This window comes from Lonchura striata, chromosome Z (assembly GCF_050655825.1).
Source record: "Lonchura striata isolate lonStrDom1 chromosome Z, ASM5065582v1, whole genome shotgun sequence".
Taxonomy (NCBI): Eukaryota; Metazoa; Chordata; class Aves; order Passeriformes; family Estrildidae; genus Lonchura; species Lonchura striata.
The window spans coordinates 45,296,417-45,312,503 of NC_140740.1; the positions used below are offsets into that span (position 1 = coordinate 45,296,417).

Genomic DNA, 16,087 nt, shown 5'->3' on the forward strand with positions numbered 1-16,087 from the left:
TTTCCTATTTCTAGCAAGATTTTTTTTTGCGCTAAGTTCCTTCATCCTCCATGCATTTGCTCCTCCTATAAGAACAGGACATTATCTCCTGCCCTTGAGTACTATTGCAGTTTGAAGTAGGAAAAAGATGTGTGAGACAAACCCTTTCACGTGTCTCTATTGATCATACAACACTGTCACCCCTTCCCATGCTTTAGGTGGCTTTCCCAGTGCTTCTCCACTTGTTTCTAGGACTGGGATGGTGACTGCAGGCTCCTATCTCTTGGGTGCTGCCCAGGGGCAGGAACCAGTCTGGTAGCATCTCCTGGTCTCCTCAGAAGATCAATATTTGAGCAATAGAAAAGACAACAGGAAAGAAGGAACGAATCTTTAAAATGGATGGGGAAAATCTCTAAATCCTGAGGCAAAGGTCATGCGAAGGAAGTAAGAGAAGCAAAAGGAAGTACGTCCTTTCAGCTAAGGGAGGAAAAAGCTCCTTTCTGTCCTCTTGGATCAGTCTGAGATAATAAGGCTGCTGCCTTCCTGATTAGTGCTCTGTAGCCCCAGCCCAGGCAGGGAAAATCTGCATTTCAAATGGCATATTTTAAAGTACACAATACCCAGGGGCCCTGCTGCTATTGATTTGCCTCTGGTGGGGTCACTGCCTCACTTTCTACAGCTTTATTAACTGGGACCATACACTGGGTCTCTTTCAAAGTGAAAGGAGAGTGAATGGGACATTTGTCTTCAGGGGGAGCTGGGGAAGGAGTGGGGTGACTTTCATTTGGAATGCCTTGGAGGTTTTAGAAGGAAGACTGGTGACCCTTACAGGATTTGTTGTCCTTCTGTAAATTTCCCTAGAGACATCCTGGGGGGGAAGCAGGTAGGTCTTATGCAGTCAGCTTCTTTCAAGGTGACTGAGTTCCTGTCCTCCCACCCTCGTGGTGTCACTGCACTCAGCCAAGCTCAGATCATCAGCCAAAGGGCTGCATAGGAGCCCCCTCTTCTTCCCCCTAACCTTTGCCCCTGAGCACCTCCAAATAGAGTAGCATAGGCACAAATGGGATCTGTGACCTCAGAAGTTTGGCAGGAAATTTGTCATGGGTTGAAACATCCAGACATTCCTGGGCCTTGGTTGAGGCCACCTCTCCACCCAAGGAAGCAAAACCATCAGCCAGGGTACACAGCTGTGCTGAGGTGTGGAATGCTCTACTCCTTCCAGCTCCAGGCAACCTGACTTTTACCCTGTTGACTGAGTCTGAAGGCTGCAGAGAGGCCTGTGTCCTCTGGGTCATGATGTGAAGGGCTCATTTCAACATGCCAGAGGGGTTCCCAGGTTTCTAAGACATCTCAGAGAGTACATCCACAGAGCACTGAGTATAATAGATACTGGATGACTGCTCTCTGCAGGAGCACCTCTGCTTTTGTGGCAGAAGCACCTGATCTAGTATCCCACATCACAGGCTGGGACCTTATTTTTACTGCATCAAATAATGAAAATGGGTAAGAAAGTGCTAGAGGCTATAAAATTATTTATTAAAAATCTACAAAGCTACAAATATATTAAAAATTCATTTAAAAACCAAATCAAAAAATCTTTAGGCATCACCCAGGTAAAAATATCCCGAACAGAAAATGAGATGTGAATCAGCACACCCGGTGCTGGAATCAATCCAGTGTTAAAGATGGATGGATGGATGGATGGATGGATGGATGGATGGATGGATGGATGGATGGATGGATGCATGGATGGATTCCCCTTCCTCCTTTACCTCCTTGGCATACTTTCTAATATTGCCTGCTCAGTACCTCTTCTGGAGAATAAACTCAAACCATGCCCAGGAACAAATGTACTCCTTAAAGGAGAATCAACATAGTGTATAATATGAAAGATTGTCTAATCACTCCATCAGTAATTGCAAAGAGCTAAATATCACTAATTAAAATGTTAAAGTACCTTGTTCAGGGTAAAATAAAATAGGATAATTAACCACCAAAGGGAAAGCCATCACTTTGTCACCAATCTTCATTAGGCTTCAAAAAAAAAAAATGACTCAACTCCTGTACAACACATTTCATCTATAGATCTAACAATGTGTGGAGTCAGGTATCCTGTGTTACATTTTATTGCTGGAGAAATCAAGGCCAGTTTACTCACTTGTGCATAGTAATTCAGCTGGTTGTTGTCAGAGCACCCCTTACTTTGGACTGGATGGTGACAAGGAAAGTTTCAGTATTTGAATGACTGCAGTGATTTCACAGGTTTGTTTTAGTGTAAATGTGTAAGAACAGTTAATTTAGCTGATATTTCAATATTAAAGCGAGCAGAAGGGAACAGTCTGTTCCTTGCCATGGTTTCTGAGGTCTGTTTAATTCTGAGAAGCATGTCCCATGTGCTTAAATAACAGCATCAGAGAGTGATTTCCTGATGGGAGAGAGAGTGAAATCAGAGAGAGCAGTGAAACAGAGTTACTCCAATTTTGGAGACAGCAAAGACATGAGTCATTTCTAAAATCACCACAGAAAAACACTTCTCTTTCCCACTATTATCATCAAGTCACAGATTACCAGAGGCTGGGGAACGTGCAGAGTGAGGTTTCCCAAACTTTCTGCACACTTCTTTCCCTCATACCTTCTCTTAGCACCCAGAACTTGTCACTGCTGAGGGCTGGGTACTCAGATATTCCTGCCCTGTCTGGCTCTTCATACAGCACCAGGGAAGGAGACAAGAAGCAGCTTCAACCAAACTGTTTTATTCTTCACACCAGGACCATTTTAAAATCTCTCTCCAGACATACTGTACACATGAACTGCACCAGCTTTGTGCTGGTCTCTGAGTGTAACATAATGATAACAAAGCATTGTTTTAATTAAAGAAGCATTTCCAGGATTCATAAACATTCACCAGCACTCTGCTCCAAAATTTTTAGTCCCAAATTCTTGTAAATGCAGCCTGGGTTCCTTATTTTTGACTTTTGTTGGTGCCCTGACAGAAGCAGCATTTTAACTTTCTAGAAAAAATTAACTGAGAAGGTCAACCCAGATCAAAACCACAGGGAAGGGGTTTTCTTATTAGACAGATGTAATCTTGCTAAAACAAGGAGCTCCCTTCTCTTGTACAGCACTTCTGGGGGTCTCTGATAGTGTGAAATCAGAGCTATGATCTGATTAGAAGTTTTGGTCACAGTTTTGCTCAGTACCCAGCTGAAGCCTCCTAGCAGCACCAGAAAAAGTAATTTTTGTCACTGAAAGGTGGAAAAAATAACAGATTATCCCTAGAGAACTTGTACAAATTCCTGCTTTGGAGAAAGAATTCCTTTCTCCTACATACACTGGTCTCCCATCAGTAACCTCCATGCTTTTCCAAAATTTTGATTTGAGCAATGTAAGCTACAAAGCCGCTCTGCTCAGGTGTACTGTGTTTTGTCTGTATGAAGACTTTTCTCTGTCTTTCTGACCAGAGAAGTACCAAGGAGCTGGTGGGCTGAGTCCAGATCACAAAAGACCTCCACACTAGGGAACACACGGCGGGGTGGGGACCATAATGACCCCAAATTGCAGAGATGCCCTTTGCTTCCAGCCCCTGTAGTGAGAATGACCAAGCCTGGGGAGGAGCACAGGGGTGCCACAAAACATCAGGACACATCCCACCCTCACCAGGTGCTCTCCTGGTGCTGGTGCCACAGGCTGCCCCGCCAGTGACCGCATGATATTTTTTCCCTGTTCTCTTTGTTCCAGCTGATGCAGCAGCAAGCGGCGATCATGGCGTCGGTGGCGCAGGGCGGATACCTGAACCCCATGGCCGCCTTCGCCGCGGCCCAGATGCAGCAGATGGCGGCTCTGAACATGAACGGCCTGGCAGCCGCCCCCATGACTCCAACCTCAGGTAAGGGGATGGCGGGCTGGAGAGGGCAAAGGGCAGGGAAATCAGGCCACATCCCACAGGACACGTGGCCTGATTTGTTGACTCTTTAGCCAGGTGAGGATCAGGCTCTGCTCCCATGTAACAAGTGAAAGGACCAGAGGAAATAGGCACTAGGGGAGAAACTCCCCTGAGCTCTAGAAAAAGTTTCTTTCCCAAAATGGTTGTCAAACATTGTAACAGACTGCAATGAACCAGTGTCCATCCCTGGAATTATTTAAAAGACATGTAGATGAGGAACTTAGGGACATGGCTTAGTGTCAGGCTTGGCACTGCTGTGTTAATGGCTGAACTCAATGATCTTAGAGGTCTTTGAGAACATTAACTGTTCTGTGCTTCTATGACTTTTCTCAGTCTAATCCCATACACAACTTCTCTTTAGCTCTAAGAACTCTCCAAATATCACAAAACATGCCACAGTGACCTACACTGGTTTATTGGGGCATATATGTGTCCAAGGGGTCAGTGCTGGTGCTATTGCAGCCAGGCTGTCCCAAAGATTAGCAAAATAGAGTTGTGGTGAGATGGAATATCATTAACAAGATTAATTTTTTCCTTGGGACACATAAGCATTTCCCCCTGTTGTGAAATTGGACAGAAGGTACTCAAGGAAGGCATCTAGTGCTACCTGGAATAAGGATGTTTCCAGCTACAGGAACAGAGACAGGTAACAAGTGAAGGGCTTACAGGATCTGGTTAGACTGTAAAAAGCCCATTCTAGGAGTTGCAGTATATGGTTCAGCAGGCAGAGAAATAAGCTGAGACAGGAACAGGACTGTCTTTCTTGGGGCTTGAAGAACAAAGGTACCACTTGGGCAGGAACAGGTCAAGGAATCATGAGCTCTGGTAGTCCTGGACTAACACATGGCCTAGCATCAGGGAGTTAGGGAAGCAGGAAAAGTGGGGCCAAATCTTGAAAGAAGTGAGGATTTGGGAAGGTTTTCAATATACTAGAGTCTGGTAGGGAGGCCCAGGACTCAAAGGCACATCTCGAAAGGACCATTTTTAATAGAATATCATGAGGGAATGGGGAGAGAAGGAAGAGCAAGAAAGACAGATCTCATTCCACAAGACTTTGTGGAGACCCAAGGAAAAGTACTTGACTCCAAAATCTTATACTGCACATTTCAAAATATATGTTTACACAATGATAAATGTATAAACAAAAAGTCAATGGAGCTACTGCAAATCCAAATAAAAAAGTGGCTTAATTATATGTGCACCCTTTAAACCTACTGCTGGCAAGATTATCATATTTGCATTAGCTAGATTTGTTTTGTGTTGGTGGGAGCAGAGAGAACATCAAACAAAGACTGCCTGGAATTCAAATATTGTCAGGGTTTGGAAAGCTGAATCCAGGCAGTAGTCTGCAATGGACCCACCACAAAGGAGCACAAGCTCTTTTGAATATAGTATATTCAAGTATATTCTTGAAAAGAGTGTGTTCTATGTCATGGGCGTGGAAACAGCTGTACAACAACCAAGTTCTGTGCCCACCAGGATATCCAGCATATTAAAAACATCCCAGCTCTTTTTTGGTGTAATCATTTCTTCTTCTGCTATGACCAGTGCCTTTCAGAGTCATAGAATCATGTAATTTAGGTTGTAAAGACCTTTACGATCATCAAGGCTAACCATTAACCCAGCACTATCAAGCCCACCACTAAACTGTATCCTTCAACACCACATCCCTGTGTCTTTAAAATATATCCAGGGATGGAAACTCCACCATTTCCCTGGGCATTTCACATTTCCATTTCCCTGGGCAGCCTATTCCAGTGTTTGACTGAATGAGAGAACTGTTAAACTCTCACTGTCAGAACAGAGGAGAGGAAACTTATGTTTTTTACATGCTTTCTGGATTACCCATGACTGGTCATTATTGAAAATAAGATGCTGGTTTAGATGATCCCTTGATGTCTTTCACGGCAGCCGATTTTGAACTCTCCTAATGACATATTTTCAATCACAGAGCCTATTCACTTGGGCATTATTTCAGATTTACCTTGAATGAGTAGCTTCCTTCATGAAAAACCTCTGTGGTAGGTTGTGGAAATGTCCATTGACAATTATTCCTTAGAAGAAATGTTTAGACTTTGAAATTACTCCTTGTATTACTACAACACTCACAAAGCATGTGATAAGATGCATAGAAAATGTTTCACATAATGTCTGAGCAAGCAAGCCTACAACTCTAGCAGCAATTTCTGAGTAGCCAGGAGAGATATCTGAAGCCTAACATTAATTCTCCTGCTGGCTTTTGTTAGCATTCAGAAAGCCAAATGGAAAATGATCATTCTGCTTCATAGCAGGATTTCTAGTCATTGAAGTATATTTTTTTCTGCCTTGGAAGGAAAATGAAATATTTCAAAGTTCTTGGAAAAAAAAAAAAGCAGGCACTAGAAAAAGTGTTTGGAACATTGGGGAAAAAATAGAAAGGAAGTGTTTTGATCTTCCTGTAGGAAAAGAAAAATTGTGCTAGGAAAAAGGTTCTGGTAACCCAGAAGTCCTAGAGGCTTAGGAGGAATTGGTTCAGCACAGTGCCTCTCTGTTGGTCTCCTCTGTGTCCCACCTCTAGGAGAGTGGATTCCTGGGAATACGACCGTAAATTCAATCCCACGGGACCTAGGGGATCAGAGTTTTGCATCCAAGCAAATCTAATAGATGAGCAACAGTATCCATCTCACCTGGCTTTAACCATACAAAATGTAGACATCTCTTTTGAACTGCAGTCAGTGCAATACGCACTCTCTATGGGTATTTCAGACCAAGAGAATTTTAATGCTGTTTGCTGTCATTTTAACAGTCTTCCATAATGGGTCAGGTTTATCTCACACAACATTTCATAATTGTGAGGCAAGTAATTTGACATTTCTGAGAGCTTGGTCCAGGTTTTACATTTCTCCCATCACTGCGACAATCTGGGTGAAAAGTGGGTCTGGCAGTGGGTCTGCTACTCTGTTACCTGCAGAGAGGGGCTAGAAATTAAATTTTATATAGGCTTTCTTCCTTCTTCCTCCTTTCCCTGCCTCCCTCCTTCCCTCCCTCTCTCTCTCTGCTTCTTGTAAATCTGCAACTGATGTGGCTACAGCAAGAGACCTCAAACAAGGGATGAAATCCACAACTGGCGTGCACCACCACCGTTTGTTTTCCATCGTGGCATTATGCCAGTTTTACTCCAGCTACAGATCTGACCTCTCTAGGGGGGGTGGGTGTTTCTAATAAGAAAATTGAAGAATTCCAATAAATATGCCTAAACTTCCTTAGACATGCACAAAATAGCAAACAGAAATCCCTTGCTGCAATTAAAAAAAAAATTTATTTACATTTTCTATGCAAATAAAGGAGAGATCCAGAAAAGCAACTGAAATTTTAAGTAGCCTTTGTGATTTGGAAGCTGATGGCATATGCTAAGAGCATTGCCTTTGGACTTCAGTTGCTACTGCTGGCTCCCTGTATCTCCACAGAGGACATTTTTAAAGGCCAACACCATTTAAATAAGAAAAGGAGAAGCAGCAGCTTGTCTGCTCAGGGTATAAGAAATGAGCTGAAGTACTGCCTAATTTTTTTTTTGGGCTACACAAATCTGAACATATTAAAATATCTCATGCAACTGTAGCAGCTTTCTTAAAGCACCAGCACGGATTTAAGCAGTAATTAAAGGGTGTTGTTGAACTAACCCATCATGGAATGCTGCAATGGTGAAGAAAATGTCTGCAATTGGTTTAAAAGAGAGGTTACTACAAAATATTGTGCTTTCAACCAGTAGTATACCCTGACGCAGAAAGATGGTGTTGAAGATAACGTAGTTTAATTTCCCATGCACACCCAGCAAGAGAAAAATATGATTTCAGGCTCATTGCAAATTCATTTGTGGTCCCTGAAATCATCCTGAACATGTTGCAAGAAGACTAGACTGTCCAGTCATTTTACACATACATAGGAGTAAGATAGGGAGCAGATGGATTTAATTCTCTCCCAGAAATTTAAGAAATCTCTACCAGTGGGTGACAAGATCCCACTCAGAACATAAAGACGAATTTGTTCTTCTGAAATAGCAGCATTACAGTCTCCCACAGGATGCATCTGGGAAGAAGGGAAGAATAAGATTCCTTTAAAGGAACAAATTTAGTCCAAATTTTGCCCTTGTTCACTGGGAGATATCTGTTAAAAGAATATGAAGTCAAGTTTGGACCAAACAGTAACATTAAAAAATGTATCACTGGCTACCTTTAGGCTACAAATAAACTTGACAAGTCTTTTAAGGATCCCTAGTGCTGTGAAAGTTCAGAATGAGTTTGCACATGAAAGATGTATTCATGAGAGAGTGCAGACACACCAGTCCTGGAAATCAGTACACCCACAGAGATCCAAAGAGAATCAGATAGGAACTGCTGTAGAAAGATGGGATTGAGAAGTTTTGGAGGTTTTTCAAGCTTGTCTTGAGCGCTTTCTGAACAGGGGACCAACTGCAAGCAGTCCATTTATTTGCTCAACAGCTTGAGATCTCATTTCTCTGGTGGTTTTTTTGTTTTGTTTTTTTTTGAGGTAGTGGTCACAGCTGTTGTGTCAGCAGTTTTCTCCATGAAGTTGTCTCCAGTACTCACCAGCTCTGCCCTTGTGTCCTCCTCAATTTCAGGTGGAAGCACGCCTCCTGGTATAACTGCACCAGCTGTGCCTAGCATCCCATCTCCAATTGGGGTGAATGGTTTCACTGGCCTCCCACCGCAGGCTAATGGGCAGCCAGCCGCTGAAGCCGTGTTTGCTAATGGCATTCACCCTTACCCAGGTAAGCCAGACTAATACTGTGCCCACAGCCTGTTGTCCCAATCCTAGGAATACTAGGACAAAACCCAACAAAAGCCTGTGGCATATGTTCAGAAGGGTTATACCCCAGACCATCAGGGCTTATTATAGCACTGGTGTATTGTGTCTTATGCAGCTACGCTGTTAAACGATTCAATCTGGATGATAAACATCAAGGGCATGTTGGAGGTGGAAAAACTGTGTCCTGAATATTTGAGTGCTCACCTGCTGGATAGCATGTTTGGTGAATACAGTCAGAATAACCAACATGTTTTGCTTCATCTGAAAATTGACCTAGACTCCTGAGCAGTTCATGCTGGCAGATCCCTTTGCAGTACTCCCAAGGGTCTTGCTTCTAGTTAGCCTTGAAGGAGCTGTGCTAAGCCTGTTTGCACCCAGCACTGATATCTCCTGCTGGAACTCCCCTACAGCCAGATGGCTCTGGGAGGGTAATCCAAAGGGTCCACATGCCCTCTGACCCAAGCGATTTCCTGTGTGCAGCGAGTAGGTGTTGACGTCCGAAATGCCCACTTCACACAAATCCTGCTGCCTTACCAGGCCTGGAGAGTGAAGCTGCATTAATATAGCCTCTGAATGGGCTCAGGGTCACCCTTTGGTGGCACATTTCTGGAGAACTGCTGCTGGGATTCACACTGTGCCTAGCTCGAAGATGCCAGCACTACAGAAGTGATTTTGCAAGCACTGGCAGTCAGCGATGAATGAGGGAGGTTAAAGGATCGATACCTGCCCCTATACCTGTATTTACAAATATACATACAGTCTAAATCTGTAATTACCAATTACCATTTCTTAATGTGCACCTACACTTTTTCAGCATTCTTAAGACTTGAGATAGCTCTCTCCTCCAATACTCTTCCTCTAGAAAGTAATTTTATACCATTCCTGTACACATAGTAATGGTAAAAATCATAGCAATAAAAATCTAAGTAAATGTTACTAATTGATCCTAATCACCAGCTTGCAAAGGAATATTTTACCCTGGGGAACAGATAGATTGATCCAGTCTGTTAGGAAATCAAATACTGAGTTCAATGTTCCAGCCGAAAAGCCCTAAAAAACTCTAAGAAAAAATAATTCTTTCAATCTTAGCCAGTCCTGAAAACTCAGAAGATTTATCATCCTAGGGAACTTCATGAGCTACAAGGAAAAATACCATATAGTATAGAAATACCAAAGTCTTACCTAGGTATTGACAAATAATTATCCTCCTCCCAACAAACACTTTGCAAACATGGGCTTTGAGTTCAACTCTAAGCAGAATTAAAATCAAAGGACTTACTGTACTGAAAATTAGGCATATATATATATATATATATATATGTTGTAGCAATATAAAGATAGGCGAGACTTTGGAGTCACCAGAAGACTGCAGAGAGCTCTTAAGTATGTTCAGTGAGTTCAACCACAACACTGAGAAAGCATTCTGTCTTTAAGGTTATATAAACATGGCCATCTGTTCTTCTCTCCATTTATTTCAGTTTGCCTGTTTGCCAGTCAATCATTTCTCTGTTTATTCATCCACTTCTATGTATGTCTGTCCTTTTTTCCTGGTTTATTTAGATCCTTTTGGCAAATTTCAATGATCCGTTACTGTGGGTACAGAGAAAAGATGTTCTTTCTAGGTGAATCTTAATGTCTTGAGCTTTTGTTACTATCCCAAACTATCTCCATAATTAAAGAATATCTCAGGTATTTCATCCACGGTTATATAAAAGTCAATGGCCTTAATCTGATTCTCTCTGAGTTTCGGAGAGACTTGCTCAGGCAACAATTCACAGTAAGTCCCTGCATAAACACCAACAGGCTGACACACAGAAAGGTGACAGTCATCCTGCCCCTCTTTGCTGCAGGCAGAGAGACTCCCTTCTGCCAGTAGAGCAGACATCCAAACAGTCTGAGCTGTGTAAAATTTGGATTTATCTCAGGGTGACTTCAGCAATATATTTGTCTTTCTCGTTGCTCAGCTTCCCCATAATGTGGTGACACCTTAAGTTATACCAGAGGTGTAAAGGGAACAGTGGCAGGTCAAGCACCCTCCTCTCATTATGCTTTTGTCTGTCCCTGAAATGCTGAAAGCAAGTCCACGTAGCTTACATGATGTGTTTGCTCCATCTAATTGTGTTCCTTCTCATGAGCATTTATGCACTCTCCAAACCTGTCCTCCTTGCCACAGGCTTTATTCAGTCCTGGAGCTTAGCAGCATGAAAAATAAAAGGATTATACATTTATATGGGTAATGAGAACATCCACAGCCATATTAGACTGGATAAAAAAGTAGATAGGAGACAAAACTTCATGTTTTATGATATAAGCCAGGCACTAATTGCTTGAGGTTAGAAAGAAATTTTCATCACTGGGCAGCTTGTTCCATCATTATGGGATTTTTCTCACTCTCCTCTATTGCATCACTTACTGCCCTGTGGTTCTGCATGGCTCTGTCCCTAAATGCAAGGGTTGAAATAAAATATTACAGCTGAGCAGGCAATTGTACTAACAATATAGAGAAGGGAAGATCATGACAGTCCCCATCCAAAGCCAGCATCTTCCAAACAACTTTCTTTTATGGTGTATCTCTCATTCTGAAAGTGGCTAAGACTGCTGTTATATTATGTACATAATCATAGCCTTGGTATGATTATGACTTGCCATATATTGCTTAAATCCTGAATATTGCTTTCAGATACTCCTTCATACTCCACAAAAAAACCTCAAATGTGGGTTCACACCATTACAGCCTGTAGCAGAATGTTCTTTGTTGCCTGAAAATAGCAAAACAGGACAATGAATGTCTCTAGAGGCATGACATCCATATCATTCAGACCCTAATAAATTCCATTAATTTTGCAGTTTATCTACAGGTTCACCTTTCTGACCAGTCATACTATTTTTGATGCTGCATCCAAAGGACTCCAGAATACCACAGTTTTTATAAAACAGATTATGTTTTGTATTTAGTCTGAAATTCTGCTCTTTTTTCTTCTGTCTTCCCCTGTGCTCTTTTTTCATGATTCCCTGTGACTGGAGAAGGGATGTACATGGTGTCATTTCAGTCAGATTACCAAACCATCCATGCTTTTGTGGCAAAGGCCAGAATACTTTGAACATCCCTACTCACCAGGGCTTTGATCACAGTCCCTGTCCCTGCAGGAATTAGCTTTCTCTGTTAATCTGGTCAGCCTATGGATCTATGCATGGCACTAAAAAACCATTCCTAGCAGTCATAACCTTTGCAAGCCAAGGTCTCACTTTCTCCAAGATCAGACAGTACATAATGCCTCAGTGCACTTTTTGCCACAGAGTGAATAACAAGGCAATAAGTATTCCCTCTTCCACTAGTCTGAGCCGCTTTGGCGATTTGACCTTTTTGTGTATTAATTCCTGCCCTTTAATCTTTCAGTTTGCAGACCTATTGAACGTGGCAATGTGTCACAATATATAGTGGGGACAAAGAGCATAATCTATTGTGCCATGATCTTGTGAGTCACTTTGCAGCAGCACAAGAGCGTTTGCCATTTCCACATTAGTCACAGTAGCAGGGATTGCACTCTTCTGCCAAAGCTTCTTAGCCACCCAGAGCCCAGAGCCTCCCTTGTAACCATGTGTGATGTACAGTAACAGTAGACACCACCTGCACTGGCTTCTGCTGTGTCTCACATCATCAGAATTCTGCTCTCTGCTAGACAAAATTCTCACTCCAAAGATAAAACCTCTTTGGTAAGAGAAGGGGACAGAAAGATGAGAAAATTGGGAGACCAAAGGGTAGCAAACAAGAGAGTGAAGGGAGTGGCTGTCAAAGAATCAGTGAAACGAGAGAACTGGAAGAAGGAACAAAGCAGAGCTCCCAGAAAATTTAAGACTGGTCCATAATCTTCTGTCCAGTGATGTGCCCAGAAAGAAGGGAAAATATACCACATAGCATCTCACACCCTCTTACTGCTCCTGGGCCAAAGGATGTCCAACTTCGCCAGAGCCAGGGATGGCCCAGCAGTTTGGCAACTTTGTGGAGCCGTAGATGGGGAATACTTTAATGAGTGATGAGTTCTTCAGCTTCCTCACAAGGGAAAGCAGAGAGGTAGGCAATGATCTCTGGTAACCAATAACAGAACCTGAGGGAATGGTCTGAAGTTGTGTCAGAGGAAATTAAATTTGTGTATCAGCAAAAAGTTCTTCACCCAGAGGATGGCTGGGCATTGTAACAGACTCCCTAAGAAAGTAGTCCTAGCACCAAGCCTGACAGGTTCAAGAAGCATTTGGACAATGCTCTCAGGCACATGGTGTGACTCTTGGGGTTCCTCTGTGCAGGATTTTGATGATCCTTATGGATCCCTTCCTAATCAGGATATTCTATGATTCAGACTAAGTGCATTTGTTCTGGATTTAGGTTGCTGAGGAAAAAAAGTTAAGTCCCCTCAATTCCTTGTTATCCATTAAAAGTTTGTCACCTCATTTATTATTTTCAGGCACAGAGTGGTTCTGTTTATGACTGTTCACCACTTCCAGGTCTGGCTCTATCTTTCCACTCTGCAGACCTAGCACAAGTTTCTCCACCACCACTCCCATTTAGCACACAGTACATCTGGGTTAGCAAGACAGCAATCTCCACTTCATATCCTGTTCAGGGTCCAGCCCTCTCTGTTGAGGACTGGCTGTCAGTACAAACAGGCAGCCAAGCTTTTATGCCCACATTTTTCCAAGTCACCACTGAGACAGGAAATAAAGGTGTGCCTCACAGGGGAATTCCTGTTCTGTAGCAGCTCATGACTTTGTAACTGAACCAAGACCATCAACGCATTTCCCTTGGCTCAACAAAGAGATATTAGGAACCAATTTCACCCACTGCCAGCAGAGACAGCATTCAGACTCCATCTGTAATTATTATCATTACCTGAGGTAATTTTTCCGTTTGTCATTTAACAGTGCTGCTGATGGACAGGCTCCTGCTCCAGACCAGTGAGTCCAGTGGCGCTGGGCAAGAGCAGGGCTTCACTACTGCAGGGAGAGGAAAGGACTGATTTCCCACACCCCAATGTCTACCCTGATATTTCAGGCCTGAAAGGTGTTAGACAAGAAGAGTTTAGAGAGAACATGAATCAGGAGCAGAAAAAAAGTTACTTGCCTGCACCTGTAGATGGTCCAGGACGAAAACCAAACCCCACAGCATTCGTTCTAGACATACACTATTGCCTAGAAATGTCCCTGGCTCAGCTACCCTGAAGCAAAGTTCCTCACTACAGGAAATCTTTAGCTCTGTATTGTTTGTCCACCCTAAATCTCCAGTTGAGAGCTTTCCTGTTCATATTTTGTATCAGCAGTTCCAAAAGTGCAACACTGAGCACCTGAGGCATCATTATGACTAGGAAGCATTTATTTGACCCATTTGTAACAATCTGCCATGTGCCATAAACCACGCTTTACTGGTAAAATAAACAAGTGAAGGAATGCACTAATTAAAAATATAGTAACAAGTTGCCATCTTCAGCTGTAGTCTAAACCACTTTAATGATGCCATGTACTTCCAATGACCGTGCTGCAGCTGTAATGAATGAGGTTGTTTAAGGCAGTTGTGTGAGCCTTTCCAGAGCAAAAGCATTTTCTCCTCTGATCTGGAAGAAGGTGTAAACACAAATCAGACTCTATGCTGATGTCTTCAGTAGGATCTATGTGAGTTACAACCTCAAGCTTTATTTTTAAAACTAACTTAAACTTAGCTCCCCCAAAATGTAGACTTCAGAGTGCCTTAAGAGCTTTTTAAACCTGACCCTGACTTATGTGATTATGGCCTTTGGCAAAAATAGAGAAGTCTGGTCCTGACTTTGCTGTTGAGTGTTTGTCACCTTGACTAACCATGTCCACCTGTCTGCCCTTTTAGGACATCTGTGTCTTTCTTGCTTTGTTATCTGGAAGCTCTTCATTGCCCGACATGTCTCTATGGTATTTTCACTCAGCATCTATCTCAGAAGGAATCTGATTAGGGCTGGGACTTGGAGGTGGGACTACTAAGAAAATAATATAGATAATCCTGGTTTCCATGATAGAACTATATGAATTTTATAGAAGGTTCATATGTTGTCCCAAGTGAGCACATACAATAGGTGGGAATGCTACCAAAAGGACCTTTTCCTACTAACAGGGTGAAGCAGAGGGTACAAAACCCCTGGATTTCTTTGCTGTTTTGATGTGTAAGAGAAGAAACAAAGGGACAGCATGTCTTTAAATGAGTGGTGTCCACACCTAAATGGCAAAACGAGACTATAAAACACAGGAACAGCCTCTGTTTTCTGCCAGATCAGCACATTCTTTCTGTTATTGCAGTTATTGTTGTGTCTGAATACCTAATTAATTACAACAGTAAGCGCTAGCTTCTTTAATCACAGCATCAGCTGTCCTAATCAATCTTAATAATATGGAATCTGTACTATGGCACCCATGAATTTTAATCTACATAAATTTCTTAAGACCTCTCGCAAGCTTGTTGTATGAAATGATGTAATTATGGATATAGATTAGGGCTGTAGAGAGTGATTTAAATTGGATTTAAGGAGAAGGTGAATAGAGCCCTCCCACTCAGTTATTTATTTATTTTAATCTTGGCCTTCACATAGATTTTTTTTCCTATCATTATGTTATTACCCTCCACACTGACTGAAGAGCACTGCCTCTCTTTGATTGCTCTCCTCCCCCATCCACCTTCCCAAAGGGAATTGTGGCCAAGCTGCAGCTCCTGAGAGAGATGTAGAATACCTCGAGGACAGTGAGAGGAATGAATAGGTGGGGCAGAGCACAAAGCTGAGGATCCAGCTCATAATGTTCCAGACCTAAATAGGAAGCATCTGTGCAAAACAGAGTGAAATAGATGGAATTGAGCATGTCAGGAATGCACAGATATTCTGAAGCAAGGAGTGGAGACAATATCACATAGGAGTAAGATCACTCCTTCCACCAAACTGAAATCACAAAATATCTTAGGGGCTGAAAATGTGCCAGGCTTTGCTTTTGTCTTTCAGAAGCACCGGACTCCTCTGGTTTCAGAGAGCAGACCACTTTGGCTTTCTCTTACCTGAGCTGGGATAAGGAGGCTGTCCCATAGTCCACTGAGAACATTTGAATGCCTCTTTTGCTGGCTCAGGCTGTAACCATCATCCTTTTTCCTCACCAGCCCACTCGCTTCTATGCAGATCCTCCTGATTTACACCCCTGAATACCACAGAAGACTCCAGCCCTCTATCTCCTACAACCAGTTTCACCTGGGGCACCCATATAGCAGCTTGTCTTGGAGTCAGGCTACTGGCACCTCAGGAAGGATTCTTTATAGAATATCACTTCAACCAATTTTATATATTTTTAACAACATGCTTCATT

The 16,087-nt window shown here is 42.5% G+C and overlaps 1 protein-coding gene across 17 annotated transcripts in view; it reads left to right on the top strand.

The window, feature by feature from the left end:
• Positions 1–16,087, top strand: part of CELF4 (CUGBP Elav-like family member 4) — a 708,055-nt gene that overhangs the window by 620,541 nt on the left and 71,427 nt on the right. For 16 of the 17 annotated variants that reach the window (XR_002466205.4, XM_085567782.1, XM_085567781.1 and 13 more), the window contains exons 7-8: positions 3,718–3,865; positions 8,541–8,690. Coding sequence is in view for 16 of the 17 variants with exons in the window: in XM_085567782.1 (XP_085423908.1) it covers positions 3,718–3,865; positions 8,541–8,690 (298 nt within the window). In the remaining variant the exon portion in view is untranslated. The remainder of the gene's footprint in view (positions 1–3,717; positions 3,866–8,540; positions 8,691–16,087) is intronic. The other variant, XM_085567780.1, reaches the window with a different exon arrangement.